The 27,087-nt window shown below is 44.7% G+C and overlaps 1 protein-coding gene across 3 annotated transcripts in view; it reads left to right on the forward strand.

The window, feature by feature from the left end:
- Positions 1–27,087, forward strand: part of C5QH8orf88 (chromosome 5q C8orf88 homolog) — a 1,871,959-nt gene that overhangs the window by 1,824,143 nt on the left and 20,729 nt on the right. For all 3 annotated transcript variants that reach the window (XM_069622341.1, XM_069622340.1, XM_069622339.1), the window contains exon 8: positions 1–63. In XM_069622341.1, the coding sequence (XP_069478442.1) occupies positions 1–60 (60 nt within the window). In that variant the 3' untranslated portion in view covers positions 61–63. The remainder of the gene's footprint in view (positions 64–27,087) is intronic.

Here is a 27,087-nt window from a genome sequence, read left to right on the forward strand (position 1 = left end):
CAAACTGGGGTTTGGTTGCCACCTAACTATCAAGAGCACAGAGCACTATCAACAATGTGACAGGTACAGTTGTCTTTTAAACTCAATGTTTTACTTAATAGTAGAAAGTCAATACATCATTTCTGACCATTGCCATGCTTATTGTCTTTTATTTGTTTTTAAATATTCTCATTGCTGAGTTGAAGTCCTTTCTACCTCACCTTCTCATATCAGAATCCTTTGTCTGATCGTTATCCTTTACGGCTAGTACAGCCTAGCACTAATCAGTGCCCTAATCCTACCCCTTAACCGATAATTTGTTGCAGTTCTTTCTCATCAGAGTCATCCAAGGTCACCTTTGCACTTGTAAAGCTTCCAAATAAACTGATCAACAGGTCAATACTAAACACATTGATGCCTTCCCAGAGGTGAGATCAGCAATCACCTAAAAATGTTGTGATTTATGTTCTTGTGAGCTTACCACTACAAACATCAAGACATTCTTAACACTATCTCAACTTCTGAAAGTCTGATCAAATAAACTTGCCTGATACAACCTTGACAAGCGTTGGCAATAAGATGAACGTTATTCATTTGAGAAGGGTTTGTTAGGATTGGTCTAGGATTGGCTTTCTTCCTGTTTGGTGTATGTGGATGTGCTTGTTGTTGTATGTGGGTTGCTTGTTGCAGTAAGAGAAGGAGGTGTTAGAGTTGGCCTTCCTTCCTGCTTGTATGAGGTGTGCATGGACTGATGTCTCCTGTTGGAATGTATACTGTGAGCTTGGAATGGTAAGTGTGGAATGTTTGGATTAATAGGTTCCAGCCCAGGCAGTTGGAATATGTAAGCCTGGGTGGTGGGAGCCAGTGGGCTCTTGTCTTGATTCCTCCTAATCTCCTGATGATCCTGTGTACCAAGTGATGATCTATGTAACTGGAATAAAGTAACTGAACGTTACCATCAGCTGGACTGTGTATCCTTTATCAGCTTAATGACTGAGAGGCAGTCATAACAATTGGGGACGAGGATAGTCTTGAGGGGGACCCTAGAGAGAGGAGCAACAAGTGAGCAGGTACCTGCGTTATGTTTGAGAGAGGAGAGAAGAGACACTGCTGCGGGGGGTGCAACCAAGAGGAACTAGAGTGACTGCTAGAAGAGAGTGATAGCCCACTGCCCCCATGGTCTCTGTATTGTCCCACCACCCAGGGATCAGTAAGGTAGCCTGTCCCAGTAGACTCCCTGGGACATTAGAGGAGAAGTGCCCTGCCAGTGCCTAAGCAGGATTAATAGAGGCTGCCTGTGAGTCAGGAAGAGTGGCACCCAGGGATGGAAAGGAATTGCCCCTGGAGGTTAAAATACCCGAATTACCTGTAATGTGCTTTAGCTATGACAGAGATTGCTGTGTAAAGCGGGATTACACATAGCGCTCTGGTGGTTGAGCACTAATTGTGCTGTAGCGCCTCTACTTTGCTTTCGAGAGCGGCGCTGTGGGAGGTAAAAGGTGCCGCTGATAGAGTTTATGCCGCAGGTCTTTGGGGCATCAAGTGCACATCTAGGGTTTTAACAGCCCCTTCTACATTCTATGGGACATGTGAGAGGGAAGATGCGAGCAGAATGAATTGCCGAGGTGTGACGGTTGGGCTGCAGAGATCAGAGCGGTTCCCCATCCTGTGCAACAATGGTTATGTCAACTCGCCAGCAGCGGATTGCAGTAATGGCGTGGAATGCTGGGAGATCGCTGGCTGCTGACGTCAGAGTTTGTTCTCTGAGCAAAGAGGAGTGTTGGTTCTGAGTAAAGCACCCGACCTTTGGATTGACGATGTGTCAACTGTGGGTCTATAGAAAAGCACACGGCCCATGCGTGGTGAGGCATCCGATCCGGTGCTTATTTTTGTCACAGAAGGATTACCTCGCTTCCTGGTGAGGTTGAAGATCAAGCCTGTTATCAGAGGGTCTGCGAGCTAGGAGGGTTAGCAGCTCGCCTATGACCCGGAGCTACGATACAGTGAGTTTTAACTATGTGATGGCTTCGAGCAGCAACGTGGCTTGTGGCTTGACATCTTGCCACACCCAGTGAGTTATGGGGCCTCCAATTGTGGAGGATGCCACACAGCGGTTGTTGTGATTAATCTAGGCATTTTGGGACGCAATGCAGATTCGAAGTGAAGTGGGCTCATGTCTTGAGTCTAAGCTATGTCAAGTTTCATAACGATTACTTGGATATTACTGCTGCATATATTACTGCCTATTGGTTATATGATGTATGAGGAGGATTTCAGCTGTTGATTTTATGTGAATGGCTAAAAGGCTGCGTGTGGAGTGTTTGGGTATGTGTTGTTTGGTTATGGTAAGCTGGTTTGCTTTGAACGTAGCTGCCGAAGACAAGGCCCCTCCACCGCCAAAGAAGACAGCCGCTGAAGACAAGGCCCCGGCACCGCCAAGGAAGGCAGCCGCCGAAGGCAAGGCCCCGGCTCTGCCGAAAAAGATTCCTTCACAATCGCAGGACGTCGCAGACAGCATAGCAACAATTATTTCCACTGATTCTCAGAAACGGTAGTCAAGAGATTCTTCGAGGTCTATGGAAAAGGCCAAGGATCTGTCGAGATCCAAGGATAGCCTAAGGGGAGTACCGGAACCCTCCCATAAGCCGAAAGAGTGGCACAGGGATGTCCCACCTCTGTCGGTCCCCCAGGAGGAGTTCTCTGAGGACAAAGAAGGGATGTCTTCCATGTTGAGACAAAAATCTCGACGTTTTCTGACAGAAGAGCGTTTTAAAGAACCTTTTCCACCTCTAGACCATTCTAGGTCTTCTGTTTGGACTAGAGATAAATTTGTAAACTGCATGGAAAGGCTGGGCAGGTTTGTTACACGTTCAGAACAACCCACACCAAGAAGACCACAGGATGAGAGCGCTTTGGACCCTGTAGCAAAATTCCCAAGGCTCTTTGACCCCTTTCTGGAAGAGGATATATACAACTATGACCTCATTGAAGAAGACATTCCTGCAGACACTCAGGATGAGGATCAATTCACCAATCCTGAGGGCATGCATGATCCCATAGATGGCTGGGAGGAGAACCCGGATATGAGTGACCCTCAACCATGGCAGTCTCCAGATCCACAAGATCCTGATGTCCTATCTTTGGATTCCCCCAGAACACCCCCACTAGACAAACCTCGCCAGTCGATGATCAATTGATGTTTAACGTCATGTTGCGCAAAGCAGCTGAACACTTCAAAATTGCCACAGATGAAGCTGTCCCTGAAGCTGAGTTTGTGGAGGACATACTCAAAGAAAAGCCACCTGCCAGCCAGGCTATTCCTCTCCTCAATTCAATTAAAAAACGTCTGATCAACACCTGCAAGAGGTATTAACCCAAGAATAGAAAACCTCTTTCATCCTTCTCCCTCAGACCCCCTTTATATCAGAGGTCACACCACCCCAGATCTCTGGTGGTGACTACTACAAGAAAGAGGGCAGGGGTCCCTCTGTCAACTGGCGAGGCACCTCCTGATAAGGAAGGTAAAAGACTTTACGCCTTTGGGAAGAGGGTCACGGCCGCAGCAGCTTTTTCAACACGTATTGCCAACAACACAACCTTATTGGCCAGCTACGCGGATGCACAGTGGGCCTTAGCACAAGAAGGCCTACAGGAGGTTCCCGAACCACTACGAACTCGTCTCCTGACAAGTCACTGAGGGCAGACAAGTGAACCATAGCATACTTAAGAACACTTTGGATTCTGCCGAAACAGCTGGTCGATCCCTGGCTCAGGGCACACTCCTGAAGAGACATCCGTGGCTACGGAACTCTGGATTCAAGCCAGAGACGCACGCGTCACTTATAAATAAACCCGTGGAAGAATCCAACCTGTTTGGGAAGGCGGTCGACGAGGTCCTCGAGACCGCAAAAAAGGAGCATGACACCCTAAAAACGCTAGACCAGATTACACAAAGACCCTCTACAAGACGAGGATCTGGGTCCAGACGGCTTTTTCGTGGCCAACGCTTCCCTCAACAACAGTACACCTCGGGAAACAATTGGTCCTCTCCACAGGGAACCAGCGGATACACCACACCGTATCCCCAGAGGAGTCAGCGTCGTGGGAAAGGAAGGGGAAGGGGCCGGAACTCTACCCCCGGACAAAATGACCCAAAGATTCAGGTCCTCTCCTATACCTCCCCGGTCGGGGGCCAGCTAACATCGTTCCTTCAGGCATGGAAGGGGATAACTACAGACCAGTGGGTTCTAAAGACCGTGGCCCATGGGTACTGTATAGAGTTCAACCAGTCCCCAATATTCAGACCTCCCCGAGCAAGACGACTGACACCAGACCATCTCTGTATCCTTCTTAAGGAAGTCGAGACACTACAAGAAAAGGGAGCCATAGAAGTCGTACCTCTGTCAGAGGTAAAAGGAGGCATTTATTCAGTGTACTTCCTTGTACACAAAAAGGATCTAACCATGCAACCTGTATTAGATCTGCACCCAGCTAACAAATTTGTAAAGCCCCAGAAGTTCTGCATGGTCACTCTGCAGGAAGTAATTCCCCTGCTATCACAGGGGGATTACATGGCAACCCTGGACACGAAAGATGCATACTTTCATATTTCAATGTTGCCAGCGCACAGAAAATACCTCAGATTTATGATACAAGACAAGCATTATCAATTCAAGGTACTAGCCTTCGGCATAGCATCTGCACCAGGGATATTTACAAAGGTACTAGCGGTGGCAGCAGCACATCTGCGCAGGCAATCCATCACGGTTTATCCTTACCTCGACGACTGGCTCATAACAGGGGACTCTTACGAAACCTGTCTGTCAAATACCTAAAAGACGATAGATCTTTTATTCAGTCTGGGATTCTCTATCAACGAGAAAAAATCCAGCCTAGAGCCCAGTCAGGTCAAGCAGTTCCTAGGCGCTCTAATTCGAACAAAGGACGGCCTCGTCTTCCCCTCCAACGAGAGGGTCAAAAACATGCTGTTTCAAATCCCTCAGTATGTTGCCAGTAGAGAGGTGACGGTACGCATAGCTATGCGACTGTTAGGAATGATGGCATCATGTATTTACTTGGTTCCTCGCGCACGCCTGCGCATGCGTCTAATGCAGTAGTGGCTCAACAGACAGTGTTGTCAGGCCAGTGGAAAATGGGATGATCTAGTGGTTGTCTCGCCAGCCCTTGTTCTCTCGCTACGGTGGTGGTCGAGGGAGAACCACAAATGCTTCCTGATGAGCACCAGGTCTCTTTCAAATTTGGAAATCAGAACGCAGTACTTGCTAGGAGTCTAAGGGTTGTTAAACCTCAGCAGTGTTCAGTTAGCCAATGCCCAACCACAGACTCTGTAATGGCTCACACAGCAGACACCCAGGCAGAGAGAGCAGCCTGTGAGAAACCTGAAGGTATTCTCCCAGGTAGAGCCCAGGAATCCCTTATCCAGTTGGCCAGGACACGGCCATCGCTGTTGGATCTAGTTCCTGGGGATGGACCAGTGGGGGAGGATCACCTGGGTGAGGGAGACCGGGGTTATGCTTGGGAGGATATCCAAGTTGAGGCGTGGTATTGTAACAAGGAGGGAAAAGAGGATGTGATCCCTGAGGCCTTCGTAGGTTACAATATCTGCTTCCTCCTCTCATTAAATCTCTCCTACGCAGATCCAGTAAACCCTCCGTACAAAACCAATCATTAAGATCTTTGTAACCCGCTTGCATCTTATCCAAACCACCCCGGACATTCCTTTCCACATTCCACCCAATCTACTCGGACAGAACACTGTTCTCTATCCCGGTCATTCTCATCCATTTCACAAACCTTCCCTATCCCGTCTCGTAGGATACTCTGACATTCCAACCCCTCCCCTTTCTTATACGAAGACTATAATTCCCGATAACACCTTATCCCCATCCTACCACGCAGAACATGTAGAAACTCTACCGCTCCAATTTTCCGACACCAACACTTTTCTCCGATGTAGAAAACAACGGACTGTTTACCTGACATGTCCCGACACGAGGATCGTCAGAGTCAGGCAATTAACCTGAATCACAGACCCTGATGGCCCTTCCTTCTCCCCACAAGGATAAAAGGTGGAGCAAGAAAGGTGGAGCAAGAGAGCGCAGTACGAGCAAGGTGAGGAAGGCGAGCATGGCAGACAGCACAACGAGACGGCTAACCAGGTGCGGCAGTTCAAGAGAAGGAGAAAGGTAGCAGGAATTGAGAGGGTGTTGAGAGGGTGGCGAGAAGAGAAGTGACCTTGCCCTTTTCATCCCAGACCTGCAGAACCTTTGTAGAAGAGAGCCTAAGACCACGAACAATAGCACCAGTGTCTTGCAGCAGATGTCAACGGTACACGGGGTAAGCCTATGCCGATAAGCAGGAGCAAACGAAGCTCCCATACAGGTGGTACCGGCTAAGACTTCAGTGAAGAGGAAAGCCAAGCGGTTCATCACAGCCGGTGAGTCGAGGGAAGAACCGATACGAACCGGGCTGTGTTGATTAAAATCGCAAAATGGCAAGATGAACCAAGTTCGAGGAACTATAACAAAAAAAACGTAAAGAGCATTAAAGTTAAAAGTGAGACCAGCTGCAGAGGGAAACCGGCACCACATGGGTGCTAACTCAAGAGACTCTGGTCCACATCCCCATCTGAGAGAAACTACAGATACCAGAAGGCCGTAGGAGAGCCACCAAAATAGGTCAAAGTGGTCATACTGAGGCTCAAGCAAAATCCCTGAACAATCGAAAGACTTTGATCTACAAACTGGGTGAAAGGAAACAAGGAAAGCGAATCCCACCAACATTGAACTGTGTAAAAGAAACGGCAAGAGCGAACCCGACCAAGGGATGCCAGGGAGAAGGGATAAAGTCTAGAGCCCCGAGAAATAGTGTGTTGACAGACGTGAACCCGGCCGAAGGATGTCCACTATGAACTGTTTGAAAAGAGATTGAGAAACTAATGGAGGAGAAATCCCACAAAAGTCAAGAGGGGTACGAGCCCGGCCGAGGGAGATCCTGGGGTGAAGCCATAACCCAAGTGCCTAAAGAGAAGCGGTATCCGTGCCCGACCGAGGGCAATCGAGGGGTGAAGTCATCACCCAAGTACCTAAAGAGAAGAGGGGTCTGAGCCCGACTGAAGGAGATCGAGGGGTGAAGCTATCACCCAAGGTTGATTGATAAAGAAACTGTTATATCATTTGTGTAATACGACATGTGAGGGGTCAGCTCCCGGAAGAGGGGGACCCATCTGTAAAGGCATCACCCTATGTTAATTATGGCTTAGAATCGAGAAGGGTCAGCGCCCAGAAGAGGGGTACCCAGCGGTGAACCATTGTCACCCTCACAAACTTTCATTTGCTTAAAGGAACACCAGAAGTGCCTCCGAAGTGCCTGTTTGGCTGTGGATGCTGCCGGCCACTGCTATGGACTTGCCAGGGATTTTTGGGAAGAAAAGGTTGGACTTTGCAATCAGATGGCGTCATAACTACAATGGTCATTATGGACACCAATTAACCCTTACTTGGTACTCATTTTCGTTTCTTTGCTTTATTTTCACAGTTTACTACAAGCCCTGCCCACAACCTCCCAGCAGCCCTATTTGAAGGGACGGCCGAGCGCATCAGTACGTGCGCACCAGAAGTGCCTCCAAAGTGCCTATTTGGCTGGGCGGGTAGCGAGTGGCGTAACGCTTGTTCAGTATTACTTTCCATAGTTCTGGCAACTGCTGACATAACTGTTGCTGTCGAATGCTTCTCGACAGCGCAGTGCTGTGATTCTGGTAAGCATTCTCTTACGTATGGATATTGAAAACTAAATCTCTAAATACACTCTGCCAAGGTGTGTTGGTTTTGTTCGTAGCGCTGACGGAGGATCTTGGATTGTTAAAGGGTCAATCGTTACGTGTTTCCATGCAAGACCCTCATTTCATGGTTCTGCACTCTGGGTTTATTGAATTTGTTCAAACTTATTGTATTTATTATCCTTCTCAACTTGATATCTTCAGTATGATGGTATAACACTCAGTGCCCAATTTTACATTAGGGGGTTGCTTTCTTGCGCACTTTCAACTTTAACACTTCCAGCGTGTTGTTTCCATTCAAACTTGAAAGATAATTCAGTGTGTTATTCGCTGAGTTGTTTATGAAGTAGCGCTGCACGCCTTCTGCTAATTCCTGCAATTTTTCGGATTTATATTGAATGCTCCCCCTGCTGTACGAAGCTATATTTTCAATTTTCTTCTCACCGCTCTTCACGCACAATCTGGACTCGTACTTGAGACATTGTTTGAACGGATGTGCTTTGTGCAAGTGGCGATTTCCTGTAGGTATTGTTGTTTTCCTCTGGTTCTGAATTGAACATTATGTGTGTAATACAGTCACCCTATTACGGTGCAGGTGGGAGAGTGGAGCCTATTAACTTGTGCAGTCTTATCAAGTAGTAATTGCTGCTCTTGAATAGGGCGCACTATACCCACACTACGACGCTACAACACGTGTAATTGGAGGGCTGGTTTCTTTTTTATTACTTACAAAACTCAATCCCCTCTCACTATTGCACCAGGGTTATCAGCAGCATTATTTCGCTCTAGGACATCAGTACTATTGAAGGCTCACTCCCGATTTACACATGCAATACCAAAAAGAATCTGACATACCCCAATGGGGAAAGAGACTAAGAGAACAGGTTGCAAGAGTTAAGTTTTGTTTATATAAAATGGGCATCCAGAGAACTCTGCTGCCCGAGAGCTCTCTGCCAAACATTACAAAGATATGAGCTTATGAAGGGACAAAACATCATCACTGACATCACTCTATATGGGACTACAGTTGCTTGGGATTGGGTGAATAACATTGATACATATACAGATATGGGTACTGCTTCATCCGGATTGGTTGCTCTGTTGGCGGGAGGGTGAGCATCACGTGGTCTGGCTGCCAGTGTCCAGGAGGGGTGAGGGTCAGGTCTCGGTGAGGCAGGGCAGACACTAACTAAGCTTGCATAAAAAACTACCATTAGACATATAATAAACAATAATCATTAGTATATTCTTAAGTAAATCTTTTTAAACCTATAAATTGCATGCATACAATCAGAACATCACTCATTGGGACTTATATGGATTACTGGGGTTAGGGGTCTTGGTCAGTGTGATAACATCGATCATGGGGTAGGTCTGAGCGCATCAAAGCAACTATGGCACACTGACATTTGTTAGTTCTTGGGTGCAATATACTGTGAGAGAGGTCTAGTTTTTGTATGGGGCACACTGGGGTGGGCTTCACAGCAGGGTCACACTTCTGGTACATCAAGGGAATACCTTAAGGGGCACAGGGTTATAGTGGCAGTCATTTTCCAAAAGCAGGGGTAAGAGGGCACAGGCAGGTTTGTGGAGATGGATTGGCTACAAGTCATGGTTCGGCCGGTTCTCACACAGGACAGTGATCTCAGAGGAAGAGTGAGATGTTACTTTAGTATATTTGTTTCAATTGTCCCTGGCGCATCCGTGAGAAGTGGAGCTATGAAGCTTTCAGACAGAGTGAGAAAAGGTGGGGGCCATGAGCGCGGAGTGTGCGGCGCTGCTGAGGGGAGAGAAGCCTTTTCGTATTATCTCATTGAGGCCTAGTCCAAAAATGTAGTCGAGGGCACACAAAATGGAAGCCAAGTGTCCCCCCACAACAGTCCCACATCTGCTTACTGTTTAGCATGCCTGCGGGCAATGGAGGCGTCCCCCTCTATTGTACGAGCATGTGATCCGCATCGTGCTGTATGAGGGGGGCTTAAACGACCCCTCGCTCCCACACACTATCATACAATTAAGACAGGTTGCTCTGCCATATTGTTTTATCATGGTCAGTGATCTAAGAAGTGGTTGTGTCTGCAAAGACAAATCTATTAAAGGTAATACGATGACTGAAACTCCTCTGCAAGCTGTGACCATTATGTCTAATGGTAACGCAGCCAAGCATGACATTGCCTTCGCAGTACCGCAGTGACCTCCTTAGAAGGAATGCCTCTACTGGGTGAGAGTGCTGAGGATCCTCGGAAGGATCTGGTTTGTCAGGAAATGGCATTTGCTAATGTTCGCTCACAAATTCATTCTCCATTTGATTCCAATACGACAGGCACAATCTTTTGCTCTCCAAAAAGGTGCATGATATGGACTTTTCCGTACATCATAGTTTTCATAACCAATCGGGAAACCCGATTAACACTTGTCTTTTTCCTAATCCGTCAGATTGTCTTAATAAAACAATTTCCGACGTATCAATCTCAGCCCCCGCGGTAGTGGCTGAACTGGGTAAAAGGATACGATTATCCCTTGAACCTTCAACACCTGTTGTGTCAACGACAAGTCGATTTTAAGAGGTTCACTTTCATAATAATAGGCACACTGAATCCATTGCAATGGAACCTCCCGGCCCTTGTGCAAAACGCAACCAGTCCTGCCACTCCTATGGCCAGTTCCCCTAATCTTAATGTATTTAATATCATGCAGGATGTCACAGGTTGTACATCTAAGCATTGTGATTGCCATCACCCGACAAGTACTGAGCAATTTCATCACAGCGCTCATGAACCCTTTCCTTATGCCTCAATGGCAAACTCAATCTTATCGCATAACCTAAATAATCCTGATAATTATTCTTTTGCTGTTCTTACTCGCATTCTGAATAAAGGGCATGAAATCACGGACTATGAAATCAGGGATATAAAATCTTCAATTTCTGTCATTCTAGAAAAAATTTAATAAGTTGGAATGTTTTGTGTGTGCACAGGAAACTGTTATGGGCATTAATTCATCTGAATCATCTCACTCTAAAAATGACCCATTAATCTCATGTTCTTCTCAAACTATAGGGGTGAGTGTATGTGCCAGCTCAACACAAACTAACAATTCTAACGGTACGGTTGGCTCATCCAACATGTCATATGCTCAAGCTGTCAATAACACGTCATCTAGACAGAAAAGGCACTTATTGTGCTGAACCCTGGGACTTATGGCTTAATGTCAACTCTAATTCAGCATAAATTGCAAATATTGAAATTGAAATCAGTATCTCATTTGTCCTTTCACAGGACAAAGCCAGAGAGACAGTCTCTATTTGTGAGGATCTTGACAGTCCCTCTGGTCTGACCAATTTAATTGAACAAGCTGAAAATGGGATTTTAAATGGCCAAGTGGGTATTGATGTACTAACTAATTCTGTGGAAGCGAGTACTTCCAATCACTATTTGTCACGCAGAGCCAAACATCTTGAAAATAGAGCAATCAGAAGAAAGACTAATAGAAAGTCTCAAAAATGTGTGTTAGCTAAAAAAACAAAGAACACAAATCCTCCTAAACTTAAAGGGCATAATTCCAATATCAAAAACCTATGCAATTTATCGAATGAAGATGGCGTGCTGGATTTAAACCAGCTTAATGAGGAGAGTAGAGAAGCACTCCAAATGTAAAAAGCAGTGCCTGCAACTGTTGGTAATTCAGACATGAGTCCCAAAAGAAATAAAAATGAAAAAGAAAAATAATGTCTCAATTGAATCCGGTCCTGTCATTGATGTGGTGGTAGCCAAACCAATTTGACCTAAAAGCATTGATTCTACAAGGCCCTCTTTGCTTCTGATGACCGGTCTTGCAGGAACTAAGCAAACTCAGCTTTGCACAATCTTTCCAGTTATTAAGAACAAAAAGTTGTGTGTGACACCAATATCTGGTGATGCATGCAATAAGAACAACCCAATATCTCCAAGACCTTAAGGGACAGTACCAGCTGTGACACCAATTGCTGGGAACGTATCTATTAACAACAATCCATCATCCTCCATCACATTAGGGACTACTTCCACGGTAGGTCAACCAACAGTTCTTCCTGTAACTAATAAGGCACATGATGCGTCTATTGGGAATGAGATCAAACCCTTGACATCTATTAACGGCGACTGTAGTGGGAATGGTTTGAACCTGGGTGAGCCTCATGCGACAAACCTTACTGCTGAAACATCTAATATAATTGGTAGGATAAGTGTACAATCAATGGTAGGCGCAGAATCTATCGTTCTTATATTTTTCATGCATTTAATCACATCCCTTCGCTGAGAATATTGAATTCTGAGGATATTGATTGGGTTACGCTGAGCCTCATGAATAACAACAGTATGATATGCCAATTTCATCGGCTATCATCACAAAACTGGTTTGGAATTATCGATCTGATCTCATCCAATTAGGCCTAATGCCTCACCTATTTAATGCGAAGGAAGCTGCGTTAATATTTGTCGAGACTCATGATATAGAAAGCCGGGATTACGTAGGGGTCTCCACCGTCTAATGTCATTCAGAACCTCCAAAATGAATTGCTCATGTCACAGTTTGCTTCTCTCTCCTCCGTTATAAAGGATTGATTGTGGCTTGAGCCCTTAGCGACAAGTCTCATACCAGCTAAAAGCTCTGACCTGGAATCGTAGCCAAGAAGTAATTGGAGTTTCTTCATGTAATTCTTGCGGGTATAACAATCTCTTTTCATGGGCTGATTCGACTTCTATTGGTAACAATTTGTCCATTGTGCTATTTCAGGAGACTGTTACTTCAAAAGTTCCACATCAATGCTATACTACGTTTTCTGTGCCGGCCAACATTGGTGTCTCTGGCAGATTATTCTCATTAACAACAATAGGAAGGCATCGACATGGATGGTGATGGCCTTGGAAGATATTCTGGCTTTCAATTTCACGCTTTCAGTTGAGAACTCTGTGTCTTATCTTATTATCTGCATTTACTGGAACCCAGCTAGGAGATCGCTGGACCAAATGTTTGTACAGCTGGATTCTATTCTGGAAGATACAGTTCTTCGCAAGTTGGATTATAGGATCCTCATTGGAGGCAACTTTAATGCGCTTTGCATTAACAATTCACTTAATCCGGTCCATATTTCTTTTTCTCCCAGCTACTCCCAGTCTTCACTGAGAGGTAGTAGATGGAATGCTTTTCTAGCGCAATGGGATATCCACTTTGCAATCATAGATAAAAAAGACCACAACTTCACTTGGCACAGTGGATCTAAAACATCTTATATAGATACTTTTCGGTATCCTTAAATTTACTTAATTTGTGTGACCCAGTATCCACCGTAACACCTGGCCTTGGCGACCACTTAATCATTGCTCTCAACATCAATGCAGTGTGTCTTTTTATTTACACTCGACCTGCCTTAAAACTTTTAGAGATTGATCGCCCTGCTCTATCTGTTCACTGGAATGCACATTTGTGGCTTTAAATGACCCAAATGGTCAGTAAAGCAATCATTTTGGGCACTAATGGGCTGAACTATGGACTCGACATTCTGCAAGTGGAAGATACATACAATCACACAATTAAATGTTTGCTTGGTAAATTGGCCTTAAACTACACTAAGACGGTTAAGCCACATACCCACCCCTACAACAGAGAAGTGTGGTTATTAAAATGGCAGAAAAATAAGCAATTGAGGGATCTTAAATCTTTTAATTTATCGATTGATTCCTACTTCAATATAAAGAAACAAAACTGCTATTAGTATAGGAACAAGATTACATCTATTAAGCAGTTATTGCATATTGCTGATAATCAAAAGATTATCTCCAATCTCTGTCGCAACAACAAGAGATCGGTGTGGGCAGTGTTGAGAAAAGTGTCTTCCACGGCTTCAGTGAATGCAGTCTCGTCGATATCCCCAGAATCATGGTCATCTTATATCACAGAAAACTGTGCAATGCTGTCTATCTTCACCAAAGTTTTGTTCAAAAATTGCACTAGGTTAATTAGGGGTTGGTGCCCTTGGTCTATTGCAGATGTGGAGGTGGCTATATTGAAACTAAAGTACTCCAAAGCTGCAGGTCCAGATGACATTCCTGTGTTTGTTCTCAAATATAATCCCCGCTTGTGGGCATCAATATTAAAGATCAAATTTGATAACATTTACAATTCCAACCATTTACCAGAGTCTTGGCTCATTTCTATTATCATCCCGATTTTCAAAAAGGGTAATCAGTCTGATCCTGCAAACTTTCGCCCGGTTGCTCTTATGGATGTTTCCGCGAAGCTGTTCTCTATTTTAATTCTAAGTGAATTAAAAAGGCATATAAAGCAACAAAATACCCTTTCGCGTTTTCAGGTCGCATTCCGCAAACACACGGGGACTGCTCTGAATGCTACCATACTAGCACATATGGTCAAGTGGCACAGCGAGTAGAGCGCTTGCTTTGACATCTGTGCAGAGCTTGCTAACGCAGGTTCGAATACGCGCGGGGCCAAACTCAGCCTTTCATCCTTCCGCTCATCATCACTTAGATATCTGGGATATGATTTATGCGACTCCACGTCAATAACCATGTGGAGGCTCGCTCTGAACCAGAAAGCAAATCCTTTAATCTCTCAGATAAAAGTCATCGATAGAAAATATTGTCGATTCTCCATGATCCCTGTGATTCACTTCTATACCCTAAAAGTAAAAGATATAATTCTTTATTATTATTTATTTATTTGTTTAGTTTCAAAGAAACTTTACAAAACACTAAAAACACTGTATATCAAAAACATGATTCCATTAAAACAAACACAGCATAACATATACAATATAAACATTTGCTATGGATTTAAATATCCATCTAAAAACAAATTATTTTAAAAGGTCAACAATTTCATTCTGACAGTTAGTTCTTGTTACACTATCTAAGCATTTTTTAAATCATTAACCACAGCCGATACATGGCAATATGAACTTTCTGGCTATCCGTATTGAGACAATAGGCCCAGAAATGAGCACTCTTGATGTATTCATAGTCATATATAAATGGTACCAACCAGTTCATATATTCTGGGCCCAATATCCTACACTCAGTAAAAAATGTGTTTAGCTGTCTCTGGATATAAAGTATTTTGACACATACAGCAATATCTATCTTTTTTGAGGAGGCCCATTTGTGGCCCTATTACAGTAAGTAATTGTAACTGATTTATTCTCAGCCTTAACCTAAATGCCCGCATTCCCATATTTGGACATTGTCTAAGATAGGCTTGGGGCTGAAGGTAACTATGAACAACACCTAGCATACAGGTATTACTCTGGAGAGACTCTACGTGTCTGTAATTAGCCACCCAGTCCCACTGTCTTACTTTTTTTGAAAAAACCCTGTTCAATGTTGCATAGGATGTACCCCTGGTAAAATCCGGGGACCATCCTAAATCATTACACAGATTGTTCACCAGCCTGCCAATGCGATCTTTACCCTGTACTGGGGCAGCCAATAAACTAAGAAGTTGACATCTAGGATTTGTATGGGTTTTAATGTATAACAGACCACGCCTTCTCAACAATTCTCCTTTAAGGGAGGTCAGGCCAAATTCTAATCTCATATACTGTATTGTTGCCGAGGGCTTAAGTCTCAGCAGTTGCTTCCAAACACTGCCCTCCAAGGTATCTAGCCAAGATAGATCGGCCATGGCCAGTGCTTCTAACCCATAGAGCACAGTTGGACAAAAACATAGTTTATACAGAGATATAATTCCCTCCAGAGAATACCCAGCCGTATCCCTAGCAAATTTCCAGATTGAACAGATCATCCTACGGGCTGTAGCCTTTTTTCTTTCCACAATTTGCCTATAAGATATGGTACTGTCAATATCCAACCCCAGGTAAGTGTACACATCCACATATTCAATTATTCCCAGGTCACATTTAAGTATTGGTCTTTTCACCTTCTTTGCCAATATGGCCAGGACTTTTTTCTTGTCCATGTTTATGGTTAAATTGTTTAGAGCTGCATAATTCTTTATGGGTTAGATATGTGTCTCATGAACATTGAAAATAATGCTTGAACAATTACAGGGGCGCATAATGAAGCAGACCTTATGATTAGCCAGCTCGCTGCCCAACTCAATTTTGCGACATGAATTGGGCATCCCTTCTCTTTCTGCTAGGTATAGTTGGAGACTTTAAACTAATTTTGCAAAAATGTATTGTTCTCCCCCCAACTTTTTGTACGAAGACCTCTTTGCCATGCTTAAAGAAGCCCATCCGACTTCAATTGCTACATATGATGCTAAAATGAAAAATGTACTGATGACAATTGATGCCAATACCGATGACCTTCTAACGAGGCCTGCTTACATTATGAAAAAACTGTATGAATTCGACTGGTCTCGTAGTATTGAGGTACTAAGCACATACACTAATTATAAAGAATGTGCCCATTTTATAACTAAAAGAGTTCCATGTAATCCGTATCTAATTTGTTTTCCGTGTGATAAGGCTCGAGATATATACTTGAGATTCAAACTTAATCAATTCTTGACTAATGAAAGAATCAAGCACTGGGACACTAATTTCACAGTCAACTCAAATGGCACCTGTCGCTTTTGTCTATGCTCTCAGCAGTTAGAAACTTGAAAATATCTGGTCGATTTCTGTCAATACTTTGAAGTGTCCAGTGTTGTGATGTCTGACAAATATAACATCGGAAATATGGCTTTATCGAGGGAATGGTTGCGGATTGGATTTATGTGGGGAACTAATCCCTTGCTGGTCTCTTCCGTTACTCGCTTCTTGTCCATCATTAATGAAGAACTCTCAGAAAAATTAAATATGCAACACATGACAAAGGAGGATGTTGCAACTTAGCGTTCTGAATTTCATTGTATGAGCTAACTTTAGTGATAACAAAAAAACTGGAAAGATGTATTAAATTTCGCATCCTTTTAGGTCAGTATATCAACTGAGTCTTTTATGTACCTATATTTGGATTTAATTGTAAATATTATTAAATGCCATAGTTGTTGGTTTTAATAGGGGTCGCACCAATGGTAAAATGCGTTTTTTAATTATATATGTTTGTGAGTTGATTTGCACATTTGCTATTTGCGCATAGAAGCAGGTGTATAGTGTGACCCTTTCATGTTATGAAAACGTTTAAAGCGCGCGGCCACCCGAGAGTATCGTGGCGCTAGAGAGACAAAGCATGACAGGCAGGGCCACGTCACACAGGGCTTAAACGGACAGCCTTTCTGAACGACAGGTGGTTAGATACGTTTTTTATGTATACTGGGAGCTCATTCCATAATTGGGCTGCAGAGATGGCGAAAGCATGGCCCCCAATCCACGTATGGCGGAAAGACGGAACGCATAACAGTTTAGAAGAGGCAGAACGCAGACAGCGTTTTGGATAATAGAGCGTGAACTTAGTGCATATATATTCCGCACCCAGGCCATGTAATGGACAATGCATACCGCTTTGAACTTCACCCGCTGGGCCACTGGGAGCCAGTGCAAGGCGCGTAGGATGGGAGAGATGTGAGCTCCATACGGAGTACCTGTGGCAACCGTAGCTGCCAGATTTTGAAGACGCTGGAACCGCAGGGTCAGCATCTTGGGTTGGGCCAGAATAAGAGAGTTGCAATAGTCAAGCCGACTAAGCAGCATAGCGGCCACAACCGGGGGGCGAAGAGTGGCAGGAATCAGCGGGAGAGCTTTTTTCAGAAGGTTGAGCTGAAAATGTCCTGATTTGCACAGAGAGGTAACTTGGGGGTCCATGGACAAGGTCGCCGAGAGCACCACACCAAGCTTTTTAACCTTCACCGCCGGAACAGAAAAAGGACCAAGGGAAGAGGGCCAAAAAGAGCACACCCAGAGTGAGGGTTTGGGGCGACAGCCTACCACCAGAACCTTGGTCTTGTCTCCGTTCATCAATTCAAGCCAATTGTGGTTCATCCACTCCACCACGGCAGCCAGGCACCTCCGAAGGCATGACGACACCTCAGCCTGATAAGGTCTAGACGGATCAGGATCTGGGTGTCGTCGGCATAGGAGTAGCACCTGACGCCGAAGGAGCGGATGAGACACACAAGCGCCCAGATGTATATGTTAAAAAGAATCAGAGACAAGGAAGAGCCCTGTGGCACCCCGCTGGTCAAATTGCATGTGGCTAACCGAAAGGGGGGCATAGAGAGAGACTGAGTATGGTCGGACAGGAACAAAGAGAACCAGGCTAATACCTGCCCAGATATCCTTATCTGCGCAAGACGGGATAACAGGAAAGGGGTGGTACACAGTGTCAAATGCTACCGACAGATCTAACAAAATAAGGGCACTGACCCCACCTGAGTCCACAAGCCTGGCCCTATCGTCCTGTACTGACACCAGAACACTCTCAGTGCCCCTGCCAGGCCTGAAACCCGACTGAACGGGGTTTCATGTTTACAAGTTTAATGTAAGCCATTTTATGTTATACTTGTTTTAACTTCTTTATTATTAATTTTCACCTTTGATTCGGAAATATTACTTTGTAAGATGATCATTGTGCATTTGTAATATTGCACAAAGTTGTGAAGATGGATATGTTGTAAAAGTTTGTTTAGAAACTAAAAACAACTAAATAAAAAAATAAAGACACGTCAGGCCCTCGAAGGCAAGAGACTTTCAAAGGAAACAAGACTTGGCCGAGTGTACTGAACTCCAAGCTCCCATTTTACCCCGTACTCAAAACATGGGGACGGGAGACCCAGGCTACCGCATCCCGACATATTATTTGAGAACACTTCTTTCTTTTCATGAGAACTATCCCACACACCTTTTTGTATTAGTTGTAAGGTTTGGTAATAGGTTTCTTGGAATAGGCCCTTTTTTTTGACATAACGCCATTAGGACTGCCTTATTTTTCGTTTGATGGTCAACGCTTGCTCCCATCTTAGATTTAGGTTTAGATTAGGCATTTTTCGAACCTGAATACAGCATTCGTTGTTCGATAAACGCCCTTGAACTGTGATCACTTATGTCTGTCTAACTTGTTGCCACCATGAGTTCCTTACACACCCCTCCTTCCTTCTCACAATCGCTTATGAACCCTTTTCAAGAACCATCCCTACCTCCTATATCCCATATGGATACTGGGCATTTTACCCACCTACTTGCCGATGTCATTCATAGTGTCACTGAACACATGACAAAACCTCCAAGAAATGTCCAGGGCCTTCTAGCATGCAGTCCATCCCTCTAGTCTTTGGCCAGCATTCAGCACATCACCCGATAATGTAACTTATTCTTCCTTCTCCTTTTCCTATTCTGAACAATGAATGGTTATTCTCAAAGTACTTTCAGCAGCTATCTCACGTGCAAATGCAGCTTTGCTTTATTTACTGAAAACTGGCTGCCCACAGCAAGCGTGTTTATTCATGTACCTGCTGTGGTTCTAATGCATACAGAGTCTACGGCCTGCACATCTAGCCCCCATAAAGATTTCTATATTAGCTGTTAGTACCCCCCCTTTCAGTTCCTACTGCTACATTTATTCCCCTCCACAGAACATGTGTTGCAGTGTTAGCTTGTTACACGTTAGTATTGTAGTATTGTTAATAATTAAAGCCTACAGCACAGTACATGCATATGCTGCAATGCTCGAGCTGGTGCACACTGTCTCTGTTGAAATCAGTGGCTTTGTTGAAACCTCCTGAATTGGCTACTGAGGGTAAGAAAGGGACGTTAACAAATAAACAAATAACCAAACGAAAATTTAAAAAACTAAAGTTTTGAATTGTAATAATAAATCAATTAAACGCAAGGCTTCCGCCTCAATTCAAGTGTCCTGTGGCATGTCCTCACCTCATAGGGGGAGAGTATCTCAACCAGGGCACTGTCAGACAGTGCCAAAATAACTTAAAATCAGTATCAAATGTGCCAGACAAAAATGTAAGCTAAAAACAGAGTCCGGCGCTAAGAAAAAATCATCTAAAAGCTTGGGCACCCAAGTATTATAAAATGCAAGTTGATATTGCAAAAAGAAAGAATAAAAGTCAGACTCGCCTTGCACATATCAATTAATTCGGCTTAGATGTTCTACTTTAAAAGTAAGACGAGGTTCATCCAACTATCATTGTTCATACAGTATTCATGCAGTCAATCGTATGTAAGGCCAGTATCAGGCCACCAGAGCTCATTGGTGCTTCCCCCCAGGGCCAAGAAGTTCACAAAGAACTGCAACTGCACATTTCTTTTGTGGCCGAGCAGAAGCACGTTTGACCGCTTGATGGGCCGCCAGAGGCGGTCCCCCATCCCCCTCCTCGTTCGGCCTTAAAGTCTCTGCCGAACGAGGAGACACGCCCTCCCCTATCGCTGTTGTTGTATGCGTACCTTAGAGGTTGGTTTTCGTTGACTGCCCCAAAAGCGTTACACAGTACTATGTGCTCCAACAGATAACGCATACAAGTATGTAGATAGCCTGAATGACCTCATCCTTATCAATCTGCTGTTTTATTATTATTATTATTATGGTATTTATTGAGCGCGGACCGGTTATAGGTCAAAGTATCGAATCCAAAGGACCAAAATGCAATTGGGTCGAATCAAAAGGACCTAAAACCAAACCCCTGTTTTTGGTTTAAAAACCACTTATTTTTTACTATACGAAAACCAAAAAATATATATATTTTAAAAAAAAATGTGACCCTTTGGTTTTCGGTCCTATTGCCTCGACCCTATTGCATTCGATCCTTTTGGCGTCGAACCTTTGACCGGACACCGCGCGGACCTACATCTGAGAAGCAACAGAGCACTGTACAGAGGTACAGAGGCTGTTTGAGGGATTTCCTCTGTACCTTTGTCAGCTTCAGAAATCAGATTTATAAAGTCCTTAAATGCTTTCAGCTTACCCACCTCTTTGCTGGCGTACAAACCATTGGGTATTCTAATAGGGTTCAACTGAGGGCTGTCTCTCTCGGTTACCTTCCCTGGGTCTCCTTCAACGCTAGCCCAGACTTTCCTAAATCCCAAGGTAGTCACTAGAGATGGGAAATCCCCTACTGTCTAAAATATGGCTGGCTATTGGTAAAGCCCTAAAGGCAACTTCTGTATCCCTCTTAGTCCTTTCAGGGTTTTCTAAGTGGATCCTAACCTGGGATCCCACAAGAAGAATCATATCAGGAACTGGTGCTTTCTAGCCACCAAGGTCTCCACCAATCGTTTCCGCTCACTTGCTCATACTGCCTGTACTGATGTTCCATTCACTCTCGCATTTGCACTCACTCTCACTCCAACTACTCTTGCACTTAACCTCAGTCACTGCCTTCACTCTCCATGCACGCACTCTCATACCCAAGTCCACTTTCTTTCACCAACCAATACCTAATCTTGTAAACGATCTCTGTAAATGTCTTTGATGCTTCTCTCCAACGTTCTTCCTCCTTCTGGTATCAATTTTCCTTCTCTTCCCTTGACCTCACTCGGACAACCCACACCTGTTCTTCTTGTTCCCTTTTATCACCCTCCTTCTCCTTCCATTGGTTATCAGCCTCATCTAGTTCATTGGGCCAATCTCTGCCTTGGTCCTCCTCAGGGATAGGGTTACAAAGATGGGAAACTATAAAATGCCCCTTAAGCTCACCCCCCTTTTTAAATGTGTGTCCACCAGTGTTTTACAATGGTGGTCCATTACAGCAAAATTCAGAGTTTGTGGTGCGTGGCACATGAGCATCCTGATTGCTGGTCCGCTGCCAGCAACGTTCTGCTGTGTTGGTGTTCACCACTTCTTTTCTCTCCAGTGGGTTGTTAGGCAGAAACCTGTGCAGTTCCCTTTGGGAACACTGCAAAAGATTTAGGAATACAGGTGTTAGCAGTAAACCCACTTGGTAGCAGTCTGTACCACCCAGATTTACCTGGTAGCTGTGGCTGAGCAGTCAGACTTCCCTCAAGAAGAGTTAGGCAGTATGCAAAGTATACACAATAGGTACTCAGACACAATAATACAAGCAAACACTGAACAGAGCTTTGGCATCAAAGTATATAATTATTTATTTAAAAACACACTGTTTGAAACACTCCAGCACTCTTATGGTAAAACACTCTAAACACAGTTACTATTATAATAAATACAACCCTTATTCCTTATCAGATAAGTCTTAGTTAACACCACTTATTTTCATACAGAGGTGAGCGCTTAACTACAGATGGCACTCCAATAAGTTCATGAGGAAGGGAGGGAAAAAGACAGAATATGTGAAGATACGCCACTCTAAGATTTAGGAACACTTTTAGCAAGGCAGAAGAGCAAAAGTCACTTGTGAGCCAAAGTCCATAGGCTGGGCCCACTCTTAGAGAGAGCAGAGCACAAATGCGCCCAAGATCACACAGTTACACTAGGCTTAAAAAGTCTTGCAGAGAGTTCGAAACGAGTTTAGAGAGGCTCAGAAAAGTTCAGCCAGGGTGTCCCAGGCTAACCCAGGTTCGAAAGCCGGGGGCTAAATCTACCCCGTACAGTCGGTGGCAAGGGAAGCCGGGCGGGACACGGTACCTTAAGTGGGAAGGATCCTCCAGCAGTGGCAGTTGTTCCTGGCAGCGGGTGCAAGTCTCGTCATCGTCCAGGGGAAGACAAGATCTTGACTTGGAGGAAAGATGAAGGTCGTTGCACTGCCAGGGAAGACACCAGCCGCAGAGTTTTCCGGTTAAAGGTATTACCCTTTAATTCGCGGTCGTGGTAAAACGTGGTATCCCGGTTGCCGGGGTGCTTGGCACAGGCAAGGCGGCCACGAGATACGTTGGGAAGGCGAAAAGACGGTGAAACTGGTTATCCCCACCAGTCAAAGGAAGAAGACTCTCCGGCGGGAGATCTCCTCTGTCGTTGGGAAAAGTGGTGAGATGGTCCAGCAGGGCTCCACCGGTGGTGTCGTCATGGCAGGTCGGCTCAGCTTCTCCCTCGTCGGATTCTTAGGTCCTGTGGCGACTTCTGAAGTTCCAGTCCCCAAAGCCCTGCTTTTATGCAGAAAACCCCCATTCACTCAGCCTAGCTGTCACTCAAACATGCTAAGTGGTGAGCCGGCCGGCTCACCACTTGGGCCAATCAGGACGGAGTGCGACTTGAGTTGCCTAGGCAACTCAGTCCAGGGTGCCTAAATCCCCCTCCACTCCTCCTAAGTACCCCAGACAGAGTGGCACCACTTTGGAGGGCTTCTGTGGAGAAGCCCGCCAAAAAGTGGAACAAAGGGCTCGACTTGGGTTGGAGTCACAGAAGAGAACACAAACGCCATTTTAGAACCGAGTTTTGGCAAAAAATACCAACCGGAGAATTAATATTAATTAAATAAAACGGCGGTATGTTCGAGGCTATCGTAATTACATAAATAAAGATAGTAGCCTCGAACAATGGGAAAATCCCATAGAGAAATATTCGCGTTTGAATATAAAAAGTAGTATCCACTGCCACCAGCCAAAACTCGATCAGGGGGGACGGAGACGTGCCCCCTCGACTAACAGACCCCGGGGCAATAGAATTGCCCCAGCCAGTACGTCCACAATATGATGGTTTGTACTGGTTCTGTTCAGAATTTAAGACTAGTAAAGTCAATGGTGACTTTACAGACCCTGGGAGACAGTAGTCAGTCCCAGGATATGGAGTCTGTACTGGGGAGTCACTATGACACCCCTGTGTTACTGAACAGAGGGTGCTGTGTAACACACATTACAAAAACACATGAAGCCCTATGGAGTAAAAGACCCCATAGCCCATTAAACACATCTAGAGTCAAAGAAACACACTCAAATCATGCCCAAGAGTGAGGGTAAAAGAGTCTCACTCTTGGCAGGAGAAAAAAATAAACCCCAAAAATCCAGCAAAGCTGCTGGGGGACTCACTAGGTTAGGAAATTCAGCCTAAACAGAGAATTCTCGCTAACACTCGCCCCCCAGACTAAGGGACAGGAGGATTTAATCCACTCCTGGATGAACCGCATACCTCTAGTCGATGACATACATCCTAGAGAGTCCATCAGCATTTTGATGGTGACACCTTGACCTATGTTCTCTGGTCCAATCAAAGGTTTTCCTTTGTAAGCTATATGACCTACAAACCCTTTGAGGAACATCAGTCTTTTTAAAGTTATAGGGGATCTGGTTGACCAGTCCCTCAGAAGTGGTTACAACTTCTGAACCTGTGTTAGGCTTTTTCAGGGGGTCCTTATAAAGGATTCCCTTAGATCTAGAGGGGCCTCCAAGGTTCCTCACCACCTCTCTTGTGGGAGCAGGTTGGGTCTTAGGCCTCTTGGTTGGAGGGGTTGGGGTTAGGCAATGTACCTGCTTCCCCTTCCTCTTAGATCTAACCTTACCTACTTTAGGAGTTTCCCCCCTAATATTAGGATTTGGGTTGGGGCCTTCAGTAGAAGGTCCAACAGTCTGAAGGTTTTTGGCCTTAGACTTTTCTTTCCTGGTTTTCCACCAGCATTGAGAATTACCAGTTCTCTCAGGCCTAGGTAGGGGCCCAGTAGGTCTATCCACCTCTCCCTCAGAAGCAGGGGGGGTCACAGACTCTGAAACTGGGGGAACAATGATGGAGCTTGGTTGGGGCTCCCATTTCCCTAATGTACTAGCCTGAAATGTGCCTGGGTTAGAGGTCAACTTACTAACACCAGGGCTGTAGTGGGGGTCTCAGTAGAGGTTCCCACAGGCTTAGAGGGGTCCCTTAAGGTGGCCTCGCTAGCCAATTTGGTTAGGTTCTGGTTCTCCATACTGGGAGGCCTGGGGGTATGTGACACTACTCCTAGAGTTCTCAGGTCATTCCCTAACAGGACTTTCCCAGGCACCTCAGTCCGCACACTGACAGGGATCCTCACTGTCATGTTGTTACACTGAATGAGGGCTGGTAGAATAGGAACCATTTGGACAGGGCCTCCAGACATCTTAGTGGGACCTTTGGGTGCTTTTGCCACATCCTCAGGTTGAAAGAAGCTTTCATCCACTACTGTTCTGCTGGCCCCAGTGTCTCTCCTGGCAGGGGTATCCTGACCATTGACAAGAATACTGTCCATGTAATATACTTTAGAGTTAACAGGTAGGGAGTTAAACACAACCCTATTCTGTGGACTAACCAGACCCTTAGGCTCTAAGTTTACAGTTGCTTGAAGACCCAAGGGTTCTTCAGCAACGAGTTCAAAGTGGGCACTAGCCATCTGTACTTCATCCTCAGGAGTGAAGGCTAAGGAGACTGTGCTGATCCCTGCAGGTTTACCCTTGCATCTGGGATCCCCTTTGATATGGTCAGTAGCCTTACAGATATAGCATTGTCCAAATGCTCTCTGAAAGGGTGGCTTGTTCTGACCTCCTTCTGGTTGTTGACCAGAAGGTACACTAGCCTGATTCGGTTTACCCTGGGGCTTACCCTGGTTATTTCGTTGTGTGTGGCCCTCTTTGGTATGGGAAGTATTAGAATTCTCTGGATTCACTTTAGGTGGCTGCTTTCCCTCATCCTTTTTCTGAGTGACCCCTGAATCCTTGTGAGTGGCCCTGTTGGCAACCCACAAGTCAGCAGCCTTAGCTAGTTTTCTGGAATCTAATTCCTTTGAATCAGCCAAGTGCTGTCTGAGCTCAGGAGAGCAGGCATCATAAATTGACTCCAACATAAACAGATTTCTCATACCTTCATAAGTGTTCACTTTGTAACCCTTAATCCATCCCTCTAAGTTCTTCAAACACTCACTCACCCAGGTAGCCCAAGGGGTACCATCATTCTTTTTGAGGGTCCTAAACCTCTTAAGATACTGGGAAGGGGTCTTCCCAAATCTAGCTATCAGAGCTAGTTTCACACATTCATACTCTTTCCTATCCTCCTCCCCCAACTCCATTACCACATCAGTTGCAACAGGGGGGAAGCCTAGAGAACAACCAGGTGAGTAAGTCATTTCCTGTGATGTTCTGGAGCCCATGGTTATATTCAAACAGAGACAACCAATCCAACACATCCAACTTAGGCTCATACATACCAACCAATTCTTTAGGCATCCGGGGTCTTTTAGGACTGGAACTTCTAGAGGAGCCAGAGAGAGAAGTATTTTCAACAGACAATTTCTTCATTTCTAGCTCATGCTTGAGCTCCATTTCCCTTAGCCTTAGTTCTTGATTCAGTTCCTGGTGTCTTTGTTCAGCCTGAGTATTCAGTCTATTGAACTCTAGTTCAAGTTTCATTTTTTCTAGCTCAAGATATTGAGGACTAAGTGTGGGACCTGGCAAAGGTCCAGTAGGTACAGCTGGTAGAGCAGACAGAGGCCTAGGGGGGACAGTCACAGCAGCCTCACCCTCCTCTTCTGACTCTTCCTCAAGATCATCAACATGTGGTTCAACATCAATCTCTATACTGTTATGTACAGTTTCTGGCATGGTAGGTTCCTCTGAACCATCATCCAGACTCTGGTTAGCTAACAACCTTTCTATCAATTCCATTTTCTTGCCTTTAGTCAGGAGATTCTTATGCTTACAGAGAACTCTTAAACAATCAGCAGTTTTTGTAGCAAGGGACTCTTGACTATAACTTTCCATAGTTAACATGTTAGAAAGATTACTTTTTCAGTGCTAAGCTTTGTGGTTAGTTGCACTAAGGTATCATAAAGCACTCTAAAATGTATACTCAATACAAATCCCACCGCTGTACACCAGTGTTAGGCAGAAACCTATGCAGTTCCCTTTGGGAACACTGCAAAAGATTTAGGACTACAGGTGTTAGCAGTAAACCCACTTGGTAGCAGTCTGTACCACCCAGATTTACCTGGTAGCTGTGGCTGAGCAGTCAGACTTCCCTCAAGAAGAGTTAGGCAGTATGCAAAGTATACACAATAGGTACTCAGACACAATAATACAAACAAACACTGACCAGAGCTTTGGTATCAAAGTATATAATTATTTATTTAAAAACACACTGTTTGAAACACTCCAGCACTCTTATGGTAAAACACTCTAAACACAGTTACTATTATAATATATACAACCCTTATTCCTTATCAGATAAGTCTTAGTTAACACCACTTATTTTCATACAGAGGTGAGCGCTTAACTACAGATGGCACTCCAATAAGTTCATGAAGAAGGGAGGGAAAAAGACAGAATATGTGAAGATATGCCACTCTAAGATTTAGGAACACTTTTAGCAAGGCAGAAGAGCAAAAGTCACTTGTGAGCCAAGGTCCATAGGCTGGGCCCACTCTTAGAGAGAGCAGAGCACAAATGCGCCCAAGATCACACAGTTACACTAGGCTTAAAAAGTCTTGCAGAGAGTTCGAAACGAGTTTAGAGAGGCTCAGAAAAGTTCAGCCAGGGTGTCCCAGGCTAACCC

Source organism: Ambystoma mexicanum, chromosome 5q (genome assembly GCF_040938575.1).
Source record: "Ambystoma mexicanum isolate Mex_15411 chromosome 5q, UKY_AmexF1_1, whole genome shotgun sequence".
In the NCBI taxonomy this organism is placed as follows: domain Eukaryota; kingdom Metazoa; phylum Chordata; class Amphibia; order Caudata; family Ambystomatidae; genus Ambystoma; species Ambystoma mexicanum.